Below are 22318 nucleotides of genomic sequence, written 5' to 3'. Positions count from 1 at the left end.
ATATATATATATATATATATAGTACAATTTACAATTTTGTATTTTCCATGAAAGACATGAAATTGTATTTTCCATGAAAGACATGAAATTGTGCATGTAGTTCATGTAAATCTTAGAATATGTGTTTTAGGAAATCTGGTCTGACATATCTGTTTTCTTGTCTAGCATTCTGCATCTTCAATCCTTATTTTTAATTGATTTGAGAATATAAATTTATAATAAATATGAGTTATATAACAAAGTTACAAAAAAAAATTAAAAAGTTAAATTAAAAAAAAAAAAATAAAAATCTTGAATGTTCTTACTATATAGAAAAAAAATTATTTGGTTACTTTAAAATCAAAAATCTGCCTACAAAATGGTCAACATAAGTCAGAGTGCAATTTATTTAAAACGAGCCTTGAATTTAAGAATTTAATTACATTTTTAAATAGGTTACTTTTTCTTGTACTTAATACCGAGACATTTATAGATATGTTACTTCTTCATTGTACTTATTAAACTAAAGCTACAGGCTTGATTTTTAACCTTGCATTATATACTATTTGGATCTCTTCAAATACATTTGTTTCCATTGGTGAAAATTTTAGATAAATTTGTACTGGACATTTTATATGTTTGCTGAGACTGAAGGCATTGGAATCGGTCCTAAAAAAACGTCATTGTCATATGACTGCTTGGGAGTGACAATCACTCTACTTTGTCTCAGAGCAAACAATTCATGTGGTTTCTAAACTAAATTCATACATTGACTCCGGCTTGCTGTTGTGAAGTTTTTCTTTCTTCCTCCTTTTCTTCCAGATTTCACTCAGCCTAAGCAAACTGTCATGCACATCTTAAAACAATTTGGCAATCGGAATTATCAGCCTGGCCCCAAAAAAAGAGTTTGTTTTGTTAATTGCTCGTGTTAAGCCTAATTACTAAATGGGGAGGAGCTGAAGCAAAGGGAGGGGGAAGCTCACAGTAAGGGAAAACTTTAAAATCCTTGAAGCAGTCTGAGAGACGGCTAGATTTAAAGAGCCAGTGAGAGTGTGTATGCAGCAGACAGTGAATGCGTGCGACTTAGTCACAGATGTTACACATGGACTAAAACTGGAATGCACTTACTCCAATATAAATACCTGCTGCATGGAAATATCCCAAGGTATTGGACATTTACTTTACACATGGATTGTTTTATAATTTCTATGCATTTTTATGACTGCTGATTCAATTTAAGGGATCTTTTATTTATTACTGATTTATTTTAGATTTTTTTTTTTTTGCTGTTTTGATCACTTTACGTTTATATTATTTTGTAAAACTTGTAGTTCTGTGTGGATTCAATTTGACATGTTATGTAAATTCTGATGAGCTTATGACCATTTAGATTAGGTATTCTGCTATAATTAAACTAGTTAGAAGTCATTTGCTGCTATAATTGTGATTGGTATGGATCTCCTGGTGATTTTCTTTGTGTAATGGAGATACTTTGGAGTAGCTGTGTTTACTTTTGGCCATGTTATTTATACTAGTTAATGTACTGTACCAGATAAATCTACTTCTTTGGCCCCAGGTTTCAGGTGGACCCTTCTACTTGACAAATGGTTTCAATCTGACACCCTTTTATCAGTTAAGCTTCTGCTGGGTGCTGCTTGTCTCTGCATTATCACTAAAAAAAAGTGAGTTATCAGGGATGCCCTATTAACAGTCTGACAATCCTGCGTGATGTGATGGATATTGATGTGACGTACATTAGGACACTTTAGGAACGATGGCATATTAATCTGTAGGGGTTTCCTTGGACTTTACATCATTGTTGATATTCCAAATGAAGATGATGAAAGTTGTGGAGTTTAGTAAAGAATTTATGTAAAGATGCAACTTGTTTTTACCCTTAAAGTGCCCTGGAGAAAGTTTTAGGCTACTTTTGTAGTGGTCATGTGTATGAATTTTCCTCCTGTCTTCTATAGTAGCATGCTTAAACAAGGCACCAATGATATAGTTAAGCCCTCTTCTACCTGGCGATTCTGCGTCAATTGCCCAGGTCGTACTCTTTAGCATGCAAATTCAGCAGACGCTTTCAAAGGGGTTAACTGATATGATTCGGTAGCTTGCCAGTGTGCATCTGTCTAGTTCTCTGAGCTTAATGAAAAGTACAGTTTAATCACTGGTGAGCCAAATTGAGCATGATTAGCTGTTATTGCAGATTAGCGTACAGTACTGTCTGGTGCGGCAGAGTATTGATCTGTCTTGTGATGGGTCTCACCTCGCTGCCTGCTGTTTTCTATGGGGCTGGCGGGATGTGAAGGGAGGGGGGTGGCTGGAGGCAGAGCAGCTTCAGGCAAAGGTCCAGATGGGGTTGAAGACTGGTCCTGAAAAGAACATGCCAGGAAGTAGGTCAGGTACTCGGAGAGATTATAGGAAACACGCATCATCCCTGTGTGGCAGGAGGCAAGACAAGCAGCACACAATTATGAGGAATTAGAACAACAACAAGTAGTGCAGATTTATCAGCATTAATTGTCTATTGTCAGGACAGGGCCCTTTCTTGCAGATCACGGCGGCTGCCAACCTCCTAATACCTTTAATGGACTCTCCATTGTAGGATTATCTCCTCTAAGAACAATGTCTTTCTTCAAGAAGAGTTGCTTGGGAAGTTAAAACAGCCACTATAGCCTGGGTGTCCTTTCTCTTTAGCCGTTCCATTTACAGAGGAAGTCAGGAGAGGGCCCGAGGTTTGCTCTTCTGTCAGCAACTGTATTCCTCCAGGGGACTCCCAGATACCTATTGAACATTAACCCTGTGACTCCACCTTGCTCCATAAAGGGCCATCAGGAAACAATAGCCTGTTTGATAGAGCCAAAGATAAGCACAGCCATTGTCTTCAAGAGGCATCTTTTCACTTTAGTTTTAGGAGCTTCTTAACACCCTGCCCTGCAAACACCCTGCACTACCAAAGAGGGGGACACACTGCCAAACCAGCTCATCCCAATGGGAAGCCCTAGAAAAAAATCCTTTTATTTATGCCTAGATTGAATAGAGTGGAATTACTAAAAGGAGCGCCTAGATCACATGTAGGTTAAAATACTTGTATTTAGCGTTTGTTATTTTGGATAAATAGATGGATATAGATAAATGTAGATAGATAGAGATAAATGTAGATAGATAGATGTAGATTAGATAGAGATAGATCGATGTAGATTAGATAAATATATGTAGATAGGGATAAATGGATGGATAGATAGATAGATAGATAGATGTAGATTAGATAAATAGATGTAGATTAGAAAGATAGATATGTATAGATTAGATAGATATATGTAGATAGATAGATGTATATGATAGATAGATAGATAGATAGATAGATAGATACAGAAGTGTAGATAGATGTAGATTAGAGATAGATAGACAGACATAAATGTAGATAGATAGACAGACATAAATGTAGATAGATATATGTAGATAGATATATAGATGTATATTAAATAAAGATAGATAGAAATGTAGATAGATAGATACACTGATGATAAAGATTAGATAAATAGAGATAGATAGATAGATAGACAAATGCAGATAGATCTATGTAGATAGATGTAGATTAGAGATAGATAGATAAATGTAGATAGATATACATAAATGTAGATATAGATAGATAGATAGAGAGACAGACATAAATGTAGATAGATATATGTAGATAGATATATAGATGTATATTAAATACAGATAGATGTAGATAGATGTATATTAGAGATAGATGATAGATAGATAAATACATTGATGATAGAGATTAGATAAATAGATATAGATAGATAGATAGATAGATAGATAGATAGGTAGATCTGTATAGATGGGTGTATCTCTAACCTTTGAATGTTTTTTATTTTTGGATAGATTGTTGTATTGTTCTCTGTGCCTCCATTGTACAGATGATCATGGTCATTGAAGGTATGCAGTGTTTCAGTGTTGTCCCCAGATGCAGGTGTAGGGGAAGCGTCCATTGGGGACACCTGTATAAGAGGGGAATTGTCATCCCTGTGGAAGATTTCCTTTCCCTTCCTGTTAGGTCTGCAGTAGGAAGTGAAGGAAAGGTGCCCAGCCATTGCAGTCTAGTCGTTCCTTGGTCTATGGCGAGGTATCTGGGTGCTGTGCAGAGTGGAGCAGAGCAGTGTGAGGTTAGAGAAGGGTAGGTGAGTGTTCTCAGTCATGTAGCACACTGAGGTTAGCACACGGGGGATTTCTCCGCTCAGCCTCCTACTGCCAGTCATAACTTGCAGCCGAAATAGCATGAGCCGGCCTGTGAAGTGCTGACTGAGGTTTCTTGGGGACACGAAAAGAGAAACTGAACTAAAAAGCCCAGTCATGACTCCAGTCAATGGTAGAGACATAGAGAGCGCAGCAGCACGGAGCCCACACAGCAGCGAGCGGGCCACTTGTCAGCCTCCGTCACGTGATGTAAGGCAGCACGTGTTCCCTGCTCCCCTACTAACAAGACTCGTCCCGACCGAGCAGAGTCCCTATGGAAAGCCGGCGCTTAGCATACGAACGCAGCCAGCCCCCGCCTCCCTCCATACTCACCTATTGGTCACTCTTATTCACAAAGGTAAACCAAGGGAGCCATCTACATGACAAAGCGGGAGTTTGTCCGTGCTGTGAGTGCGGGGACACCCACCGGGCACAGTGTGTTGTGAGGTCATACAGGGAATGAGCCGGCCTGTGTAGTCAGTGAGCTCGGAGCTCAGACAATCCCAGGTAAGGCTGTAGCCACACCCTGCCTGTGTCATCGGACACACTTGTAACCGGAGAGCAGCTCAAAGAGGAAGCAGCCTGAGTATAGCTGTGTGTGCGAGTGTGAGGAGGGAGCCAGTCCTCCTCCGAGCTCCGAACACTGCACCCCGCACCTGCCTACCACTATGAGGAGACACTGTCCGCTACGTACCGACACCGGGAACCACCGACACCTACAGCACACCGACTCCTGAGACTCAATGACTCACAGCTGTGTGCAATCTGTCCCGGTAAGTGCCCCTTACCATTACTACTACTAACCTCTCCGTTCTCCATACCATGGAACACCGATGGAAGAGAGACCCAGTGCTCCGTCCGGAGGACTGCTAGCCCGACCTCATTGTCTCAGGAGACACCTGGGGCTGTCACTACTGTTCAATAATACCACTTACTGCCCATTGACTCCATCACCGCCTCGGCTGGAAGTAAGAGCCCGGCATCCACTACTCCGGCACCCTGGGATACACTCCTCTGACCCGCCGGTCAAACAATAGCCCTCCACCTCCTTTCTCTTTCTTTCTCTGGCTTGTGTTCGTTCTCTTTTTTTTTTTTTTTCGTTCTTCTTCTTTTTTTTTTTTCTTTCTCTCCTTTTTTTGCTTTCTCTCCCTCTCTCCATTTTTTCTTTCTCTGTTTTGCCTTCTTTCTCCCTTTTTTTTTTTTTTTTTTTTTTTTTTTTTTCTTTTTTCCCTTTTCTCTTTCTTTCTCTTTTTTTTTCTCTCTCCTCTTTATCTCTCTTCATCTCTCTTCTCTCTCCTCTTTATCTCTCTTCATCTCTCTTCTCTCTCCTTTTATCTCTCTTCATCTCTCTTCCCTCTCCTTTTATCTCTCTTCATCTCTCTTCTCTCTCCTTTCTTTATCTCTCTTCTCTCTCCTTTCTTTATCTCTCGTCATCTCTCTCTTCTCTCTAATCCTTTCTTTATCTCTCGTCATCTCTCTTTCTCTCTCTTCTCTCTCCTTTTATCTCTCTTCATCTCTCTTCTCTCTCCTTTTATCTCTCTTCATCTCTCTTCTCTCTCCTTTTATCTCTCTTCATCTCTCTTCTCTCTCCTTTTATCTCTCTTCATCTCTCTTCTCTCTCCTTTTATCTCTCTTCATCTCTCTTCTCTCTCCTTTCTTTATCTCTCTTCATCTCTCTCTTCTCTCTCCTTTCTTTATCTCTCGTCATCTCTCTCTTCTCTCTAATCCTTTCTTTATCTCTCCATCTCTCTTTCTCTCTCTTCTTTCTCACTCCTCTTTCTTTTATCTCTCTTCTTTCTCTCTCCTCTTTCTTTTATCTCTCTTCTTTCTCTCTCCTCTTTCTTTTATCTCTCTCCTTTCTCTCTCCTCTTTCTTTTATCTCTCTCCTTTCTCTCTCCTCTTTCTTTTATCTCTCTCCTTTCTCACTCCTCTTTCTTTTATCTCTCTCCTTTCTCTCTCCTCTTTCTTTTATCTATCTCCTTTCTCTCTCCTCTTTCTTTTATCTATCTCCTTTCTCTCTCCTCTTTCTTTTATCTCTCTCCTTTCTCTCTCCTCTTTCTTTTATCTCTCTCCTTTCTCTCTCCTCTTTCTTTTATCTCTCTCCTTTCTCTCTCCTCTTTCTTTTATCTCTCTCCTCTTTCTTTTATCTCTCTCCTCTTTCTTTTATCCCCCTCTCTCTCTCTCTCCTGTTATCTCTCTTCTCTCTCCTCTTTCTTTATCTCCCCCCCCTCTCTTCTCCCTCTCTTTCTTTATCTCCCCCTCGCTCACTCTTCTCTTTCTTCATCTCTCTCTCCTTTCTTTATCTCTCTCTTGCTCTCTAGCTCTCTCCCCCTCGCTCTCCCCCTCACTCTCTAGCCACCTCTCTCGCTCTCTAGCTATCTCTCTAGCTATCTCTTCTCGTTCTCTAGCTCCCCCGCTCTCTAGCTATCTCTTCTAGCTCTCTCTTGCTCCCTCTAGCTATCTCTTTTCTCTCTCTCTCGCTATCTCTCTACCTATCTATCTCGCTCTCTCTTCTCTACCTCTCTCTCGCTCTCTCTCCTTTCTTTATCTCTCTCTCTAGCTCTCTCTCTCCTCATTCTTTATATCTCTCTAGCTCTCTCTTGCTCTCTCCCCTCTTTCTTTATCTCCCCTCTTCTCTCTCTTCTTTCTCTCTAGCTCTTCTCTCTCTCCTCTTTCTTTTATCTTTTTTATTTTGCTCTTTTTCTATTTCTTTTTCTTTTTTTCTCTCTCATATATATGCAGCAAGGTTCACACGCACATAAACCTGAATCTCAGTATCATAACCAGTCCAAGGCTTTAATCACTGATGTTTGGGGTCAGAATGTGGGTCACAGCCCACCTTTATGGAGGTGTTAGTAAGGCCCTTGTGACCCAGTGTATCATCAGTGAATAAAGCCTTGGATTGTTGTGGAACTTTCCAATACCTGGAGGTCCCTGAGCTTCATGTTTACCTGTTGGATATCCCTGACAGGGTGCATTCAGGACTTTTACATTATCATGTGCAGAGATCAGCTACCTATATCTATCCATCTGTTTTGCGTGACGTTGAGTCTAGATCTATTTTAAGTTGCATTTTGTGTGTGTTTTATTTGAAGTGGCTGGGTAGTACAGCTTCATTAGGAATTCTAGATGTGTGTAGACTGGGGTCTAGGCCAGCTGTCCTGAATGATTTGATGACCCCAGTGTGATTGCAAGGTATGACTGTATTCGATGGAGTCACTTGTGTAGGTGCTGTGAATACGTTCTGACCGTGAAGGAGTTAAGACCCCCCCCCTTCCCCTCCCTTCCCAACAGTCTAGGAGATTTTGTTGCTTCAAGGGATGCTTGGCAGGATGTCGAAGATTTTTTTTATTTTCTTTAACTTCAACAGGATGAAAAAAAAGACGTCAGAGGGGGATAGGTTGTTTTGAAAGTTGTTTGTGAGCTGGAAGCTGGTGGGAAAGTTCAGGCTTCCCCATTCGGAAGAGTCAGGCAGAGTTCCGCTCCTTGAAGCATGCGAGTTCCAATTTTAGCTTCATTCAGACGTCGACAACATCTCCTTCCTCTTCCTTTCCTTGTTTGTGACACTTTCTAAGGCAGCACTTCCAATGGGACACAATCATCTTGTAGTTATCACCAGAGCAGAGAGCATGCGAGAAGCTGTTCACTGACAAGCACTCTCCTTAGGACAGGTAGGCAGTGTTCCCTAATCCATAGCATATGATGATCACAAATCGGGGATATTAAGGAATGACTTTATTTATACAATGCAAATGCTCTTTTATGCATAATATTGATTTTGTGTCATCTGGATATTTCTGTGCTATCTAATTGAAAAGAGAACATTCTGATGGAAGCAGTTCTACTAGTCTAATACTGGCTTCAAGGAAATAAAGTTGAACTTATTCAGTCTCATCCTAAATATTATACAGTTTTAGTTGAACTACAGCAGTTTCCATCAGAAGTTTCTAGGCTCCATGCACACTGAGCATTTTAATAACGCTGGTAACGTTAGCTGTGTAAAGTCACATAAAAAACTTGAGTTTTCAGCGTTTTGTAGCGTTTCTTGGCAGGGTTTTTGTGGGGGGGGGTGTTTTTTTTTTTTTTTTTTAGGTAAAACAAAAAACAAAACTGCTATTTTGCAGTGAGTTTTCGCATTTTGCTGCATTTTTTATCGTTAGAGCGTTTTACAGCTAAAAAACTCCTCTAGAAACCCACTAGTTTTGGGTTTTTTTTCCAGCCAAAAAATGCCCCTGCCAAAAAAAGCTGATTACAGTCTGTGTGTGTGTGTATGGACACATAGGATAACATGCTGGGGGGTTTACTGGCTGTAGAAAAAACAGTCAAAAGCCAAAAACAGCCGCTGTAAAAACGTCCAATGGGTATGAGGACTTAAGCAGGTGTTTTTCTCTAACTTATTTGAACCCTTTTTCTTTGTATTCCAGGCTGCCACGCAACACAGAAATATTCCAAGTTTTGAATCTCCCCAACCAGAGGGGACATAGCAGACCATGAAAATGGACATGGAAGGAGTGGATATGACACTTTGGCCAGAGGCAGAGTTTGAGGAAAAATGTACATATATTGTGAAGGATCACTCCTCGGATAGCAGCTCAGATGGAGGGAGTGCTGTGCAAGCACAGGCTTCACTGCCTAGGAACTTACTTTTTAAACATGCCACTGACAGCAAGGAGGTCAGTAATTTTGGAATGGCCAATTTGTCTTTTGAGTATAATACTATATTTCCTGTATTATCTGGATGGACAACCTTGTTTGTATTTCCTAACCGCTTTCTAGTATTAGCAATATTATTTGGTTTATTTTTGTAGGTTTAACCATACTGTTACAATTTCAGCTTTTATTGATCTTCAGTAATAGTAATTGAACAGTTGCTTTGTGTCTTGTATACATTTAACATTTTAGGTAAAAATTTAGTTTAAACAGCTATTTCCACAAATAGGTTTTAGACTTGGGAAACTGAGTATAGCTGCCTTGGTGTCACTTGAGGTTCTGACTCACCTTATCTAAGAAACCCTAAAGTGGGCCATCTGTCTAGTGTAGTGTGGGTTTTTTTTTTCTTTTTGGTGGTTTTTTTTTTTTTTTTTTTTTTTTGCATTTCCCAGCAGACAAGAGACCAGTCCATTAGTGAGTGGGTGCATTCTTTTCGTTTTTGTTTTTATAAGGGCTGTGAAGTGAGCCAGGATGAGCAACGGGGCTGTTTACATTTTTATATGGCAATTATAGCTAGGTGTACTGCTGCGGTGATCAGCTGGGTTGTAATCTCCAAGACCTTCCTTTGTGCTACTGCATTCCACAGATTTCCGGCAGAGCAACTTCTTAAACTGTTTTCCCATACTGTAACCTATCTTATAGATGTGCGGCTGTGGTGATGTATATTCAGATGAACACTTTTTAGGATATTGTTATGATTTTGTATGTTTTATTCTATGAACATTTCCCAGCTATGCCTCCAAAATGTTGATGGTACGATCACTTGCTGGTAGACTTGTTGAAAGCACTCCTTTCTTAATTGTCAGTATTTTCATCCCTTAAGAGCAGAAGTAAATATTTTGTAACCTCTTGCTGCTTAGTATTAAACGTCCCACCTGACTTATTTTGGGCACACATTACCCAGCACTTGTAAGTGATTATGCTGTTTTGAAGTAAGGTTTGGATGATAGAGTATTTCAGTGCAGATGTATGTAAGAAAATTTATGGTTACTGTAGAGCAGGGGTCTCCAAACTTTTCATTCAAAGGGCCAGTTTACTGTACTTCAGACTTTAGGGGGGCCGGATTGTGGTCAGTGGGGGATCAGGGTCCGTTAGAATAAACATGGCCTCAGGGTTGGTGGTCAGTAAAAGGAAGAGTATTGCCCCATCATTGCCATTAGTGGAAGGAATAGTAACCTATCGTTGGTATCAGTGGAAGAAATAGTGCATCATTGTTGGTGTCAGTGGGAGGAATAGTGCCTTGTGTCATTCAGAGGAATAGTGCCCCAAGGGCCAGTTAAAGGCTGGCAAAGGGCACCAGGTTAAAGGCCCCAGACCACAGTTTGGAGACCTCTGCTCTAGAGGCTTGTCAGTTCTATGAAGATGGAGTGATAGCTTTCTATCTCTGGTTAGCATTGAGGGGTCCCACGGGTTTTTACAATAGTATAGTAATCTTACTATCCTTTGAGGCATTCCTAGAAAGCATAAACCAATCTGTTTAATACAGACACTCCTCTAATATTATTCAGGATTTATAGGGTGCCAAAAGTTTGCACAGCACTTTACAATCCTCTTACAGTTATGTGATTGGTGAATAGCAATTAAAAAATATCTTTATAATAGCATTTTCCCCGGATAATTTAAAATACACATTTTCCATGCCGATATTGGCTAAAAAAAAAAAAAAAAAAAAAAGCACAGAGCATACCCACAGGCCACCTGTATTTAACATCTTCTCCCTTTGCCTTGTTTTCCCTATTTCTCACCTTTCTGTGGCTTGTAAGTGGGAGATGGGTTGCTGTTTTGTGTCTGTTATGCCACTGGTTATTGAGCAGCACATCATGGTCCAGAAAAATGACAAAGATTGATTTTGTAAATTGGAAGAAAGGTCATTGGTGCTTGTAAAGAAATTGAGTAAGTTGGGTTGGAAAAAGATTAAGTATGGGGGTTGCTAAAAGCCCTTTACTGTTTCTCCTGAAGTGTTTATAGTAAAGGCCTTGCCCCAGCAATGAATCATTAGGGCTTGTGGGCCTGTTCCGGTGGCATTTTCGTTCCAGTTTAGATTAGCAGTGCTGTAATGGATTTCTAAGCACTTAACGAAGTAGTGTAGGTAGACAACCCAGAACTGTTCTATGTTCCCAAAATCCTGAGACATAAGGTAACCTTTTATGTTATCCTGCTTGCTGCAGTTCACTTTCCATGAGCATTACTTGGTTCTAAAATCATTATTATGCTTTGTCCTATACAAATTTGTTCTGTATGTCGCATTGAAAATAAGTTTGTTTCATACTTGTAAACTGATGTCTCAGTCCTAGTCATTTCAGCAATGCTGTGTCACTAAAACTGAAGTGCCAGATGTTTCTCACTTGACTCTTTCAAGTAAGGGGGTTTTCAAGAACTACTTACAAGTGCACGATGCTACAAGAACATCACAATGTAAAATCGCTTTGCATGAAAGTTGTGTGGGGATGTTTGAAACCCACTGCTCAAGAATTAAAAGGAGCAGATGAGCAATGGCTAGACAAAAACATCTGCTTTTGTTAGTTGATGGTTTTACCTAGAACTTTCATCACATAACCTTTAACAATCCCTCCCTCCTATTTCTTGTCCAAAAGTCTACATCTTTCATTATGAAAGCGAAACTCAGTCTTAACCAAAATGCACAGGATGGAACTGAAATATTCGTTGCTGAGGGTTTTCAGTCTAATCTTTCAAAGTTTGGGCAAAAGACACCAAATGTATTTTTTCTAATGATCTTGGTGAATGGATTTTTATTTTACTCAGTTATAAGACTTTTACATTGTTCACAGTGCTTTATAGAGAATGTTGAGCCATTCACAACAGTCCTGCGCTGAAGGAGTTTACCATCTACTGTCTATAGCACAGTCATATACTTGTAAACAATAGAAGGCCAGTTTGGGTGGATGCCACCCAGCACAATTTCAGACTATGGAAACGCCTGTAAACATGGGAACAACGTGGAAACCATTTTCTTGTTTTATAAATCATCCCACACACATGTTCTGTTGGCTAGAACAGGCTTGGACCTAAAACTGTTTACTAATTAGAGGAAGTAAGTTAATTTACCATATCTGCCAGTGTCCAGGTAGTTGAGGTACAACGTCAACCCTGGGCTGAATTCGCTCTATAATCTAGGCACACAGAAGTATCCAATTCCAAGCAGATTCTTTACAGTAGATGGGCTGCTTACTGCAAAAGTGCAGGGGCCTAAAATTGCTGATTTTCCACTTCTGTTTACTTGACATCATCAGTAATTAAAATAGTAGACTCAATACATGCTTTGCCATAGAAAACCATTATCTTGTCTCTTGTGACAGATTTGCTTTATTTAAATGTTTGTGTGTGTTCTCAGCCCTGGTAACTCAAGAAGTATAACAGTAAGATCCAACCTTGAACTACTTTTCAATCTAAACAAGTTTTTGTGATCTATACTGCCCTCTATTGGCACACTGTAGTATCAAACATTTGTCAGTGTTTCCTCTCCTATTGTCTCCCTACTACAAAATATTTACATTGGCACAAATTTTAAATGTGAAGAGGAATGTTAAACGGCACATGATCCTTTATTTATCACACACACACACACACACACACACACACACACACACACACACACACACACACACACACACACACACACACACACACACACACACACACACACACACACACACACACACACACACACACACACACACACACACACACACACACACACACAGTACTTGAGCAGATTATGCTGAACTGAAGATTCTAATGTTTTTCCTCTTACTTTGACAGGTGCTTGGTGTTCTAAGTAAAGAGTATATTCCTAAAGGGACTCGATTTGGACCATTAGTTGGAGAGATCTACACCATAGACACCGTTCCAAAGAATGTTAATAGGAAATACTTTTGGCGGGTAAGTCACTAGATGCCTACATTTAGTTTTACGTAAAAATTGTTTTGTAAATGTGTATAGCAGATAGCTCTTTTAAATTATTTTCTGTGCTAATCATAGAAAGTGTAGGACAACTTTGTAACTGAAATTTACCCAATGCCTGTATTTCTTGGTCGTTTCACATTGTTTAGTGACCATTGGGAACTGAAAGCAATGTCACCAATTTTCTCTAGCAGTGCCCATAAAACCTACTTAAGGAAATGATGGCAAATCACTTCCTTTCTGATATAATCCACATCCTGCTGGCTGTGATACAAGTGTTGGCTAGAAAAGCAAAGTTCCCTTCATCTCTTATATAGAAAAACGAGAGGATGTTTGGGGTTGAGCAAACCCCTATAGTGACACAGTTTCTTGTAAATGTACTGTGAGTCAGCACCTTCACTGTGCTCATTCGTACATGGAAACGGATTGGTTTTAGGCAGTTTCTTTTGTTTCGCCTCACACTGCTGCCTTTCCTGAGTTAGTATTTACCTATGTAAACCTTGTTTCTTAACATGTCCGCCTAATACTGAACTGTATTTTAAAATTGATTGTAAAAATGTTACAATTCTTACATAAAACAGATATAACCTATACAGGGTTAAAGTATTAGACACCATTCCCGGACAAAACTGGCCCATATGTGGATATTTAGCAAAATCGCTTGTATAGCATTTCTTTTAAATTCTTTCTTTGCATTTTTGTTCTAATTCTTTGCTACATTCACATCAGATGATAATGTATAGCTTAAACGTACTAGCCAATTCAAAGAATGAGACAGGAATCTGAATCCTCCAGACGATTCAGACTGAACCCTTGTATAGAAGCACTGTGAGGTTAGATGTTTGTATAGAAGGGATCATCAGTCTTTCCTGCAGTCTCACTTTCATGAGCAGAACAACGTGATAAAATAACCATAAAAAGTTTTGTCTCGTGGCATTTTTACTCTAATTGTACTCTGTCTTAGCACTTCATTGTGTTTTTTTATTTTTAACCCACGGATTGCGAAGGTGAAGGATTTTTGTTTTTTCGTACATGCACAAGACACAATAACACAAGACTGTGCTTGTCTCGCAAGAGGAAAAGTGAGTGTCTTGGCTAAGCATGAATGACAGTGCTGGCCATGTTCCAGGTCTGCTCATTGTTATGGCAGGTGAAGTTCACCTTTGCTCCACCCAGTGTTCTGACAAACGGCTGCATTCCAAGTGTTTATATGATTAAGTGTTACTTTAGTCCTGTTAGGGGAGGGAGGTGGAAAATTGGGACATTCAGGGAAACTGCAAGTGCAAAATCCTGTTTAGTTTGACGTATTGTTAATGAGCCTGAACTGACTCAGTGCCTTATAATAAGACTGTATCATTACAGATGAAGTTGACATGGTTAAATCATCATGGCTATTAAAGGAAGGAGGGATTTTTATAGCACAGCATAATTGCAATAATAATACAGCCTAACCAGATGTGCCATTTGATTTTTATGAATATTATGGGAGAAGTAATGCACATAATAGAAGTACAGAAAGCTATTGTAATGTCACTTGGTAACTCTCACAATTCCGAAAATATTCTTGTTCCTGTATGATAGGCATTCTAGTACCAGTACAGAATCAAACATATAGCACATAAGTCTTGTTGTTGTTAATGAGAATGCTTTCTCCTTACAGATATATTCAAATGGGGAATTTAACCACTATATTGATGGGTATTATGAAGAAAAGAGCAACTGGATGCGCTATGTAAACCCAGCACATTCCATTCAAGAACAGAATTTAGCAGCCTGCCAAAATGGCATGAATATATATTTCTATACCATCAAGGCCATCCCAGCCAACCAGGAACTGCTTGTGTGGTACTGCTGTGAATTTGCAGATAGACTTCACTATCCTTCATCTGGGGACCTGGGAATGAATCTCCGTAAGTAAATGCATGTGTAAATAGCAGGGAATGTTTGGAATGTAACTAGCACTGCCTGTATGATCCAGTTATAAAACCTGTCATTAAATGAGTGCAACAACAAAAATTTCTGACAGCAGGTAGCTTGTGTTTCTCCTATCTTGCAAATGTCTCTGTAAACTCCGTGTTGCTCAGTTGGCCTGAAAACTCATGACTTCACACGTTCTCTTATTGGTGAGCCCACATAGTATATATTATATTTAAACTACACATTAAAACAGAATGGACCTGTGTTCATGAGTTGGGGTCCAATGATTTCAGCACACAGAGATCCTTTTTATTTAAGTGAATAGTAGAATGCTGACAGTTAAATGGTTACACTATTTTCACACGTTTACAGACACCACATAAACCAATGTGTGTTTTTATTCTCCGGCAAACTATTTGTAGCAATTTCTCTAGAATTTCTTGTTCACTTCCTTTCTTAGGGTAAAGCTGATTTCATCTCTTGGCCTAAAAAGATATCTGTGTCAGTTACTGTCAGTTTCTAGTCTCTGGCTTTTTTTTTTTTATTTATTTTAAAAAAACTTTCACCTTCTGGCTTGCTTCAATACAAAACATAATATCTTAAAAAGCTCAGAGTGTATGTTGCTGTATGCCACAATACACTAATAGGTTTTATTGAGCTTTACTACACAATTATTTTACCTTTTTTAAAAGTTATAGCACATCTTGATTTCATCATTTTGCCCTATGGTAACAGACCTATCAGAGCTCTGTTTCAGAAGTAAAATTATTACTATATGAATATTAGGCACTTGTCCCTGAATCTCCTCTTTAAATGCAATACTGTGTGTCTGTGTGCCCTTTATTACAATTTCTAGCTCTGTTTGGCAGGTACAGACTGACTTTTTTATGAATATTCTTTGAATAAGCAAACAACCAAGCATTTTTGTTTTTTTTGTTTTGATTTTTTTTTTTGGCTGGCATTACTTATGCACACACTGAAATGGAGGTTAAAATGTAATTGTATAGTAGTGTATTCATACAATTGGCAGTAAATACTTTTTGTTTTGTCCCACCATGTCCTTGTTTTTCATGTTGGTTTAAAAGAAACACAACTGAACTTTTTCTGTCACGCCCAGTGAAAGGCAGATTGGAATAATGAGCACTATTTATTTTTAACTAGTTATCTGTCTGCTTCTGAACAAGCTAAAGCAATCCATTGGATCAAAACTTGGTGTCAGCAGGAGTGTGTGCCTTGGCTTAGGGACATATCACAGGGTATAGTGCCAGGGGTGACCCCTTCTGCTATCAGTGTACATGGTCCTGCTGCTAACACAATGAATTTAAATAGTTCACACTAGGAATTGCAGTATAGGGTACTAAACCAATAGGAACTGCAGCTGTGTGTGATAAACTGTCATTTTTTTTTTTCTTTTGTTTACACATAAACTTTTACCTTTTTGATAAAAAGATTATATTTTTTGTTGTTGTTGATAGAGAGTAACCTATTGCCATAAGGTGACCTCTCCAATTCTTATATTTCAGAGCAAAGTCTAATAATCACAGAAGGGCAGATTTCAAGGAAAGAGGTGATGCATCAAAAAGCCCCACCCAAAAAGGAGCACAGCGTAAAAGAAATCTTAAAAGACACAAATCCATCTACACCCAAGGACATTCTACTGACTAGTGTCTCCCAAGAGAAAGAAACTGCAGACCCCTTTAGAACTTCGAGCTCTGAAAGATCTTTTGTTCCAAGAATCGTTTATCCATTCCGCGCCCACATTCATGAGGAATATTTAAAGGCCCCTGTGGGGTATGGACTAGAGAGATCAAATTATGTCATGCATTCACCAATTCAGCCATCCTCTCCACCAAGTCCCTCAGCAAGAAGCAGCCCTGACCAAAGTTTTAAAAGCTCATCTCCTCATGGTAGCCCTGGATCTGCAGTGTCGCCACATCATCCATCCCAGGATCACAGACAATTCTATCCCTTCCTAAATAGACCATACAGCACTGAAGGACTAGCATCATTCCCTAGCTATGCACCCCCAACCAGTCATCTGCCACCACCTTTTTTATCTTCCTACCACTCTTCCTATCCCAAGTTCTTGTTACCACCTTATGGTCTTAACCCACTGAACAGTATTAATGCCATGAATAATTTCAATATTCTACCAAGAATGTACCCATTTTATGGCAGTATGCTTGGAGGTGGAAGCCTTTCACATCACATGTTAAACCCTGCATCCCTTCCAGGTTCTTTGCCCCATGAAGGGGCCCGCAGGCTGCTTCAACCTGACCAACCTCGGGACTTTCTCATTCCTGCACCCAATAGTGCCTTTTCTATCACAGGGGCTGCCGCTAGCCTGAAAGACAAGCAAATCAGCCCAACAAGTGGATCTCCCACTGCTGGCACAGCGGCAAGTTCTGAGCATGTCATGCAACCTAAACCTACCTCAGCAGTGATGACCACAAACAGTGATGAGGCCATCAACCTGATCAAGAGCAAAAGAAATATGACTGGCTATAAGACTCTTCCATACCCACTTAAAAAGCAGAATGGAAAAATCAAATATGAGTGCAACATTTGCTCAAAGACATTTGGTCAGCTCTCAAACCTGAAGGTAAGATCTCTTGCAAACAGCTTTTTTTTCTGTGTGCTGAGTATCTGCAGGCATCACTGTTCTGCTGTGGCAATTTGTAATATGTTCTTCTTCTTACAGGTGCATCTCCGTGTTCACAGTGGTGAGCGACCATTCAAATGTCAGACTTGCAATAAGGGATTCACGCAGCTAGCACACCTACAGAAGCACTTTTTAGTACACACAGGGGAGAAGCCTCATGAATGTCAGGTGTGTAATTTGATGGGAACATATTGTTTGTGTATGTCACTGGGTTAATATCCAAATGGGGAGCTTTAAAGGCTTATATATGGATGAATATAATGTATGACCTGATTGTCAATGTGTGTTGTGAAGACAGTTGGGTAGATTTACTAAAACTGGTCAATTCAGAATCTGGTGGTAGCCAATCAGCTTCTAACTTCAGCTTGTTTAGTTAAGCTTTGACAATAAAACCTGAAAGCTGATTGGTTTCTTTGCAGAGCTGCACCATGCTTTGCACTCTCCAGATTTAGTAAACAACCCCCTGTGTGTTCTACAAATGTGATTCCCAAGACTCAAAGTTTAGTTAGAGGGAGCCCGTTCTGTTGGACCTTTGACAACCGCTGTTCTGTCTGTTGATTTCAAAGACTGGTTGCTGGCCACAAACAATTCAGTCTTTTCTCAAAATCCATTCCCCTATGTCCTGTTTGTCTGTTATATTTATATGGAATAACATAATGCAGCAGAGAAGAAAACTTTATACTCTGAGGTAGATTTATATTAAAGATTGTAACATTACCCCTCACTCAGTGACTTTAATTGTACAACCTTTGTTTGCCATTAGACACACAGCACACATATCTGACAGCTGACATTGTATATGGTGAAGCACTATTAAATAGTTGTTCTGTGACCCCATACACATCAAGATATTTGTACAGTTCAAGCTAAACTTAAGAGTGTACAATTGAATTGTAACCCATGTGACTAGAAAATGTAAGGGTTGATAATAGATTTTGGTGCAAATGGGAATTGACACTTTTTTTTTTTTTAATTTGCTGATATGCACTGGAGTTGTTCTCCACCCCACTTCACTGCCACGCCCTTTTTATTTAATTTTTCTTAACAGTGCAGGTTTTGTACATTCGTATCACCTTTGGGTAAAATGGGAAGTCAGGCAGCTAGTCTATGTTTAAAGTAAACCTGTCATATAACAAACACACAGCCTGTCCTTACACAGATCTGTGTCTAGAATTACTTGTTGCCCCAGTGTTTTGGGTCATTAATCCCAAAATAAGGACAGATAAAGACTTCTGTTTTTGCTGTGCCTCTGCTGATGCTGAATGGCTGCTTTAAGATAATAAAGCTAGTAGGTCAGCCTAAAATCCAGGCAACTAACATTTTCAGCAGAGAGATTAGTAGTGGCACAAGACATCAGAGTTTATAAGGTTTAGGTTAATACATGTTCACACTCCACTGTAGCTGGCCTTAGTTCTTTGCAGTATTGGGGCCCAATATGTAAACTATTATGTTAATAATATTGCCGCCTTATACATTCCATTGATACACATCTAAAGTTATTGGTTATTGTTGGGTAATATTGTATGCAATTGTTTTGATTGTCAAAGGGCCACACTGAAACCTATATTTTCTGTTTAGGTATGCCACAAACGGTTCAGCAGCACAAGCAATCTAAAGACTCATCTCCGACTCCACTCGGGAGAAAAGCCCTACCAGTGTAAGCTGTGCCCTGCAAAGTTCACCCAGTTTGTGCATCTCAAACTGCACAAACGGCTTCACACAAGAGAACGACCACACAAATGTGTTCACTGCCACAAAAGTTACATCCACTTATGCAGCCTCCATGTTCACATGAAGGGAAACTGTCCTGTGTCCCCAAGACCAGGCCTTACCAGAGAGGACCTCACTGTCATCAATGAGGAGATTGAGAAGTTTGACATCAGTGACAGTGCAGACAGACTGGAGGACAGTGACATGTCACCCGCTGTGGAGAAAGAAATATTGTCCCTTCTCCGACGGGAAATAGAAGGTGCAAGTATGAAAGTACCTCTTCCCAGGAGCCTGGGAAATGGACTCCTTTCTTCTGGGTGCAACTATTATGAACAGTCAGACTCTGTAGTTATGAAGCTGGCTCACAGCTCCCCGCTACCTCTGTTACCTGTTAAGGTCAAGCAAGAAACCATTGAACAAATGGACTCCTAACAGACTGTAGGAACAAGTGTTATTTATGGGACATTGAGGTGCCCACAGCAGGTTCATGTACATATTTAAATGCTGCAACACGGTTTTGACTTGTCAGAGATAAGAATTCTCCCAAAAGACCAACCCCAAACTCCAAGAAGGAACTCCGAGATAACGTATTCTCAGGGCAGGGATAGAGACAGGGATATGGCTATTGCCTAATCACTTAATATTATTATTATTATTATTATTGTTCTTATTATTGAAAGACAATCATTTATCTGTAATTATTTGTTATTGAAAAGTACGTCATAATTTATTATGCAAATTATCCTTAATAGAGCAATAATTTGAAAATTGTTTACAATGACAGGAAAAAAATCATTGTAATTTGAATATATAGATATATAATTGTGTACATATTTTAATGTGGCCATTGATGTAGATATTTTTTTATTATTATTTAAATAAGTGTGAACCTTGATACACCTCTAGGATCTCCATACCAATGAACAATATTTTGTTGCCAAAGTTGGACATTTAGATTTGTGAATTGTTTTGTTTGCTTGGTAGTACATGGTAGAGACTCTTATTTTTTTTTGGTTGGTTATTGCTCTGACGTAGGGCACATTATGTACAGAATTTCTGCTACTGAGAGCATTAGCAAAGTGCGAGTGAAACGTAGCTGTACACTTCTTGACATTTTCTGTAGCCACCAATTTCAATTTTTTTCCCTACTCTACACTGTTCTTAAAGTCAAACTGGCTTAAGCATCTAGATGCAAATATCTTCAAATTTATTTATATGGTGATATGATCAAGGCATCTCTAGGAAAAAAAAAAAGAAATTGTCCCTTTTTTTTTTTTTTTTTTTTTTTTTTTTTTTATCTCCAGGATTGGCTACGTTCTTATGGTCCTGTTAATCGTAGACACGGGTAATTTTCTCTGTTACTGGCACCCATCTCATTTATTTTTCTATGAGTCATTTCCTTCAGTATTTTGTGTCTTTGTACATTTATTTGTTGTGGTTAATTTAAAAGAAAAGGGCATTGAAAAAGTTGTTCGACAATTTACCTCATTGCTTGTGTCCAGTGGTTCAGAGGGAGCTGGTTTAACCAAAGCTTTGTGACTTTAAATGAGTAACCAAATATATACAGTTTAAACTGCAGAGATTCCTTTTTATTTGCTGTTGCTTTGCTCTCTAACTCCAAAGATAATGCATTGGCAGGGCTGGACACTTGGGAATGTACAGTGACCCATAAAGACAATTATATTGCACTGCCTTGCAGATATGTCATCGGCACAAATACCTACCTGATGATGGGAGGCACATGTCCAGTTTGGACAATGACTCCAGGTCTCCCCCTGCTGGCAGGATCATTTCATTTTAAACCAAACTTGTGCAGATTCCCAAGGATAGCCAGTCTTGTCTGTTAGCATCCAAATTTGGCAAAGCAGCTTTGTGAATAGCGTAAACCTAAGATATGCACAAATCAGTTGCACTGATTTCAAAACCACTTTTGGCATTGTGCACTCTACAAAAAGGATTGCATACTGAAGCCGTCCACCCAGTCAATGCCAAAATATCCTGAAAAGGTACCAGAAAAGACAGCTTTAAAGTGGATCCTTGCTTGCTCCTTTTTTAACAGGCAGCCTGTGATCTAAACTAATGTAGCAAGAACTTAGTATTAATGTAATATATATACCAAAGTATCACTACTGTCTCTGGACACATGCTTCCCTTACTTGTTGCCAGTAGTGCTTTTCTATACTGCTTCAAAGGCTTTTAAGGTATCGCTTTCTCTTTTATTTTATTTTTTTTTCAAAATGCATTGTTTTCTTAGGAGTTTATCAAACGTGAATGTAGCAAACAGTGGTTTTTTTTTTCTCTTTGTTTTTCTAATGAAAATTTGACCAAAGTTTAACTGGCTTTTTACTGTTTAGAACAACGAATTTCTTATGTTTACATATCGGTTTACATTGTTATTTATGTGCAAATTGTCAAAAGATGTAAATTAAATCTAATTGTGCATTTCTTTATATATAAATGGTCTTGTCATTCTTGGATGTGACATTAATCTTATTTGCAAGTTTAACAATAGGGATGAAAAAAACAAAATTAGGATAAACTAAGAGGTAAAATTAAGGTGGTTTAAAGTGATTCTAAAGCCTTGGTATTTTTTGGCTTAATGCATTCCCTACATTAAGGTTAATAAACACCTCATAACCATTTCCCTACCCCCAGCCACCCAACCACTTACCTGAGCCTTTCAGTGATCCAATGTCTTGGCTTCAGGTCTTCTCTCCCCTCCCTTTTTCTTCTCACAGGAAATTGGGCAGGAGCAATTGGCTTCCACTGCTGTTAATAAAATGCTTTGAGGAGGGAGTGGGAGACGGGGCTGAATCGCACTGTGTGTGTCTATAGGCGCAGACTGCATGGCTGAGGAGGGAGCCTGAAGGTCTCCCCCACCCCCACCCCCGTTCACCCCTATCAAGTGACTTGCTATGGGGGCACACCAAGAATAGGAGCCTGGAACGCCAGCACAGGACCCAAGAAGAGGAGATTCAGGGTCAGTCTGCAAAACCATTGCACAGAGCACATAGGTATGACATGTTTATTTTAAGTTTTAAAAGAAAAAGTGTTTACAGTTTAAGGGTGCAATGCAGTGTTAATTTTGATGTCAAATTTCAATTTAGTTTTAGTCCTATTTTTAGTCATCTGAATTGTTTTCGTTGACTAAAATCTCCAATAAACCTGCAACTT

The 22318-nt window shown here is 39.2% G+C and overlaps 1 protein-coding gene across 3 annotated transcripts; it reads left to right on the top strand.

The window, feature by feature from the left end:
• The first annotated feature begins 1011 nt into the window (after positions 1-1011).
• Positions 1012-21602, top strand: PRDM1 (PR/SET domain 1). Of its 3 annotated transcripts, none has more exons than XM_089665063.1 (7): positions 1012-1144; positions 8649-8897; positions 12715-12834; positions 14516-14765; positions 16296-17374; positions 17474-17602; positions 19013-21602. In XM_089665063.1, exons 2-7 carry the CDS (start codon positions 8715-8717, stop codon positions 19574-19576), a joined length of 2325 nt encoding a protein of 774 aa, XP_089521189.1. In that variant the 5' UTR covers positions 1012-1144; positions 8649-8714; the 3' UTR covers positions 19577-21602. The 3 variants fall into 3 exon arrangements, with proteins under 3 accessions (XP_089521189.1, XP_089521173.1, XP_089521181.1); XM_089665047.1 differs by lacking the exon at positions 1012-1144 and adding an exon at positions 4667-4997; XM_089665055.1 differs by lacking the exon at positions 1012-1144 and adding an exon at positions 7828-7895.
• The last annotated feature ends 716 nt before the right edge of the window (positions 21603-22318 follow it).

The sequence above is a fragment of the Staurois parvus genome, unplaced genomic scaffold (assembly GCF_062004578.1).
Source record: "Staurois parvus isolate SC_StPar_1 unplaced genomic scaffold, SC_StPar_1.0 ptg000048l, whole genome shotgun sequence".
Classification (NCBI taxonomy): domain Eukaryota; kingdom Metazoa; phylum Chordata; class Amphibia; order Anura; family Ranidae; genus Staurois; species Staurois parvus.
This window is presented reverse-complemented; position numbering and strand designations above follow the sequence as displayed.

Coding starts and splice junctions, on each gene's coding strand:
- PRDM1 (XM_089665063.1), top strand. CDS start 8,715: ATGAAAATGGACATGGAAGGAGTGGATATGACACTTTGGCCAGAGGCA. Junction 12,835..14,515: donor ATAGGAAATACTTTTGGCGG/GTAAGTCACTAG, acceptor TTCTCCTTACAG/ATATATTCAAATGGGGAATT. Junction 17,603..19,012: donor AGAAGCCTCATGAATGTCAG/GTGTGTAATTTG, acceptor TTTTCTGTTTAG/GTATGCCACAAACGGTTCAG.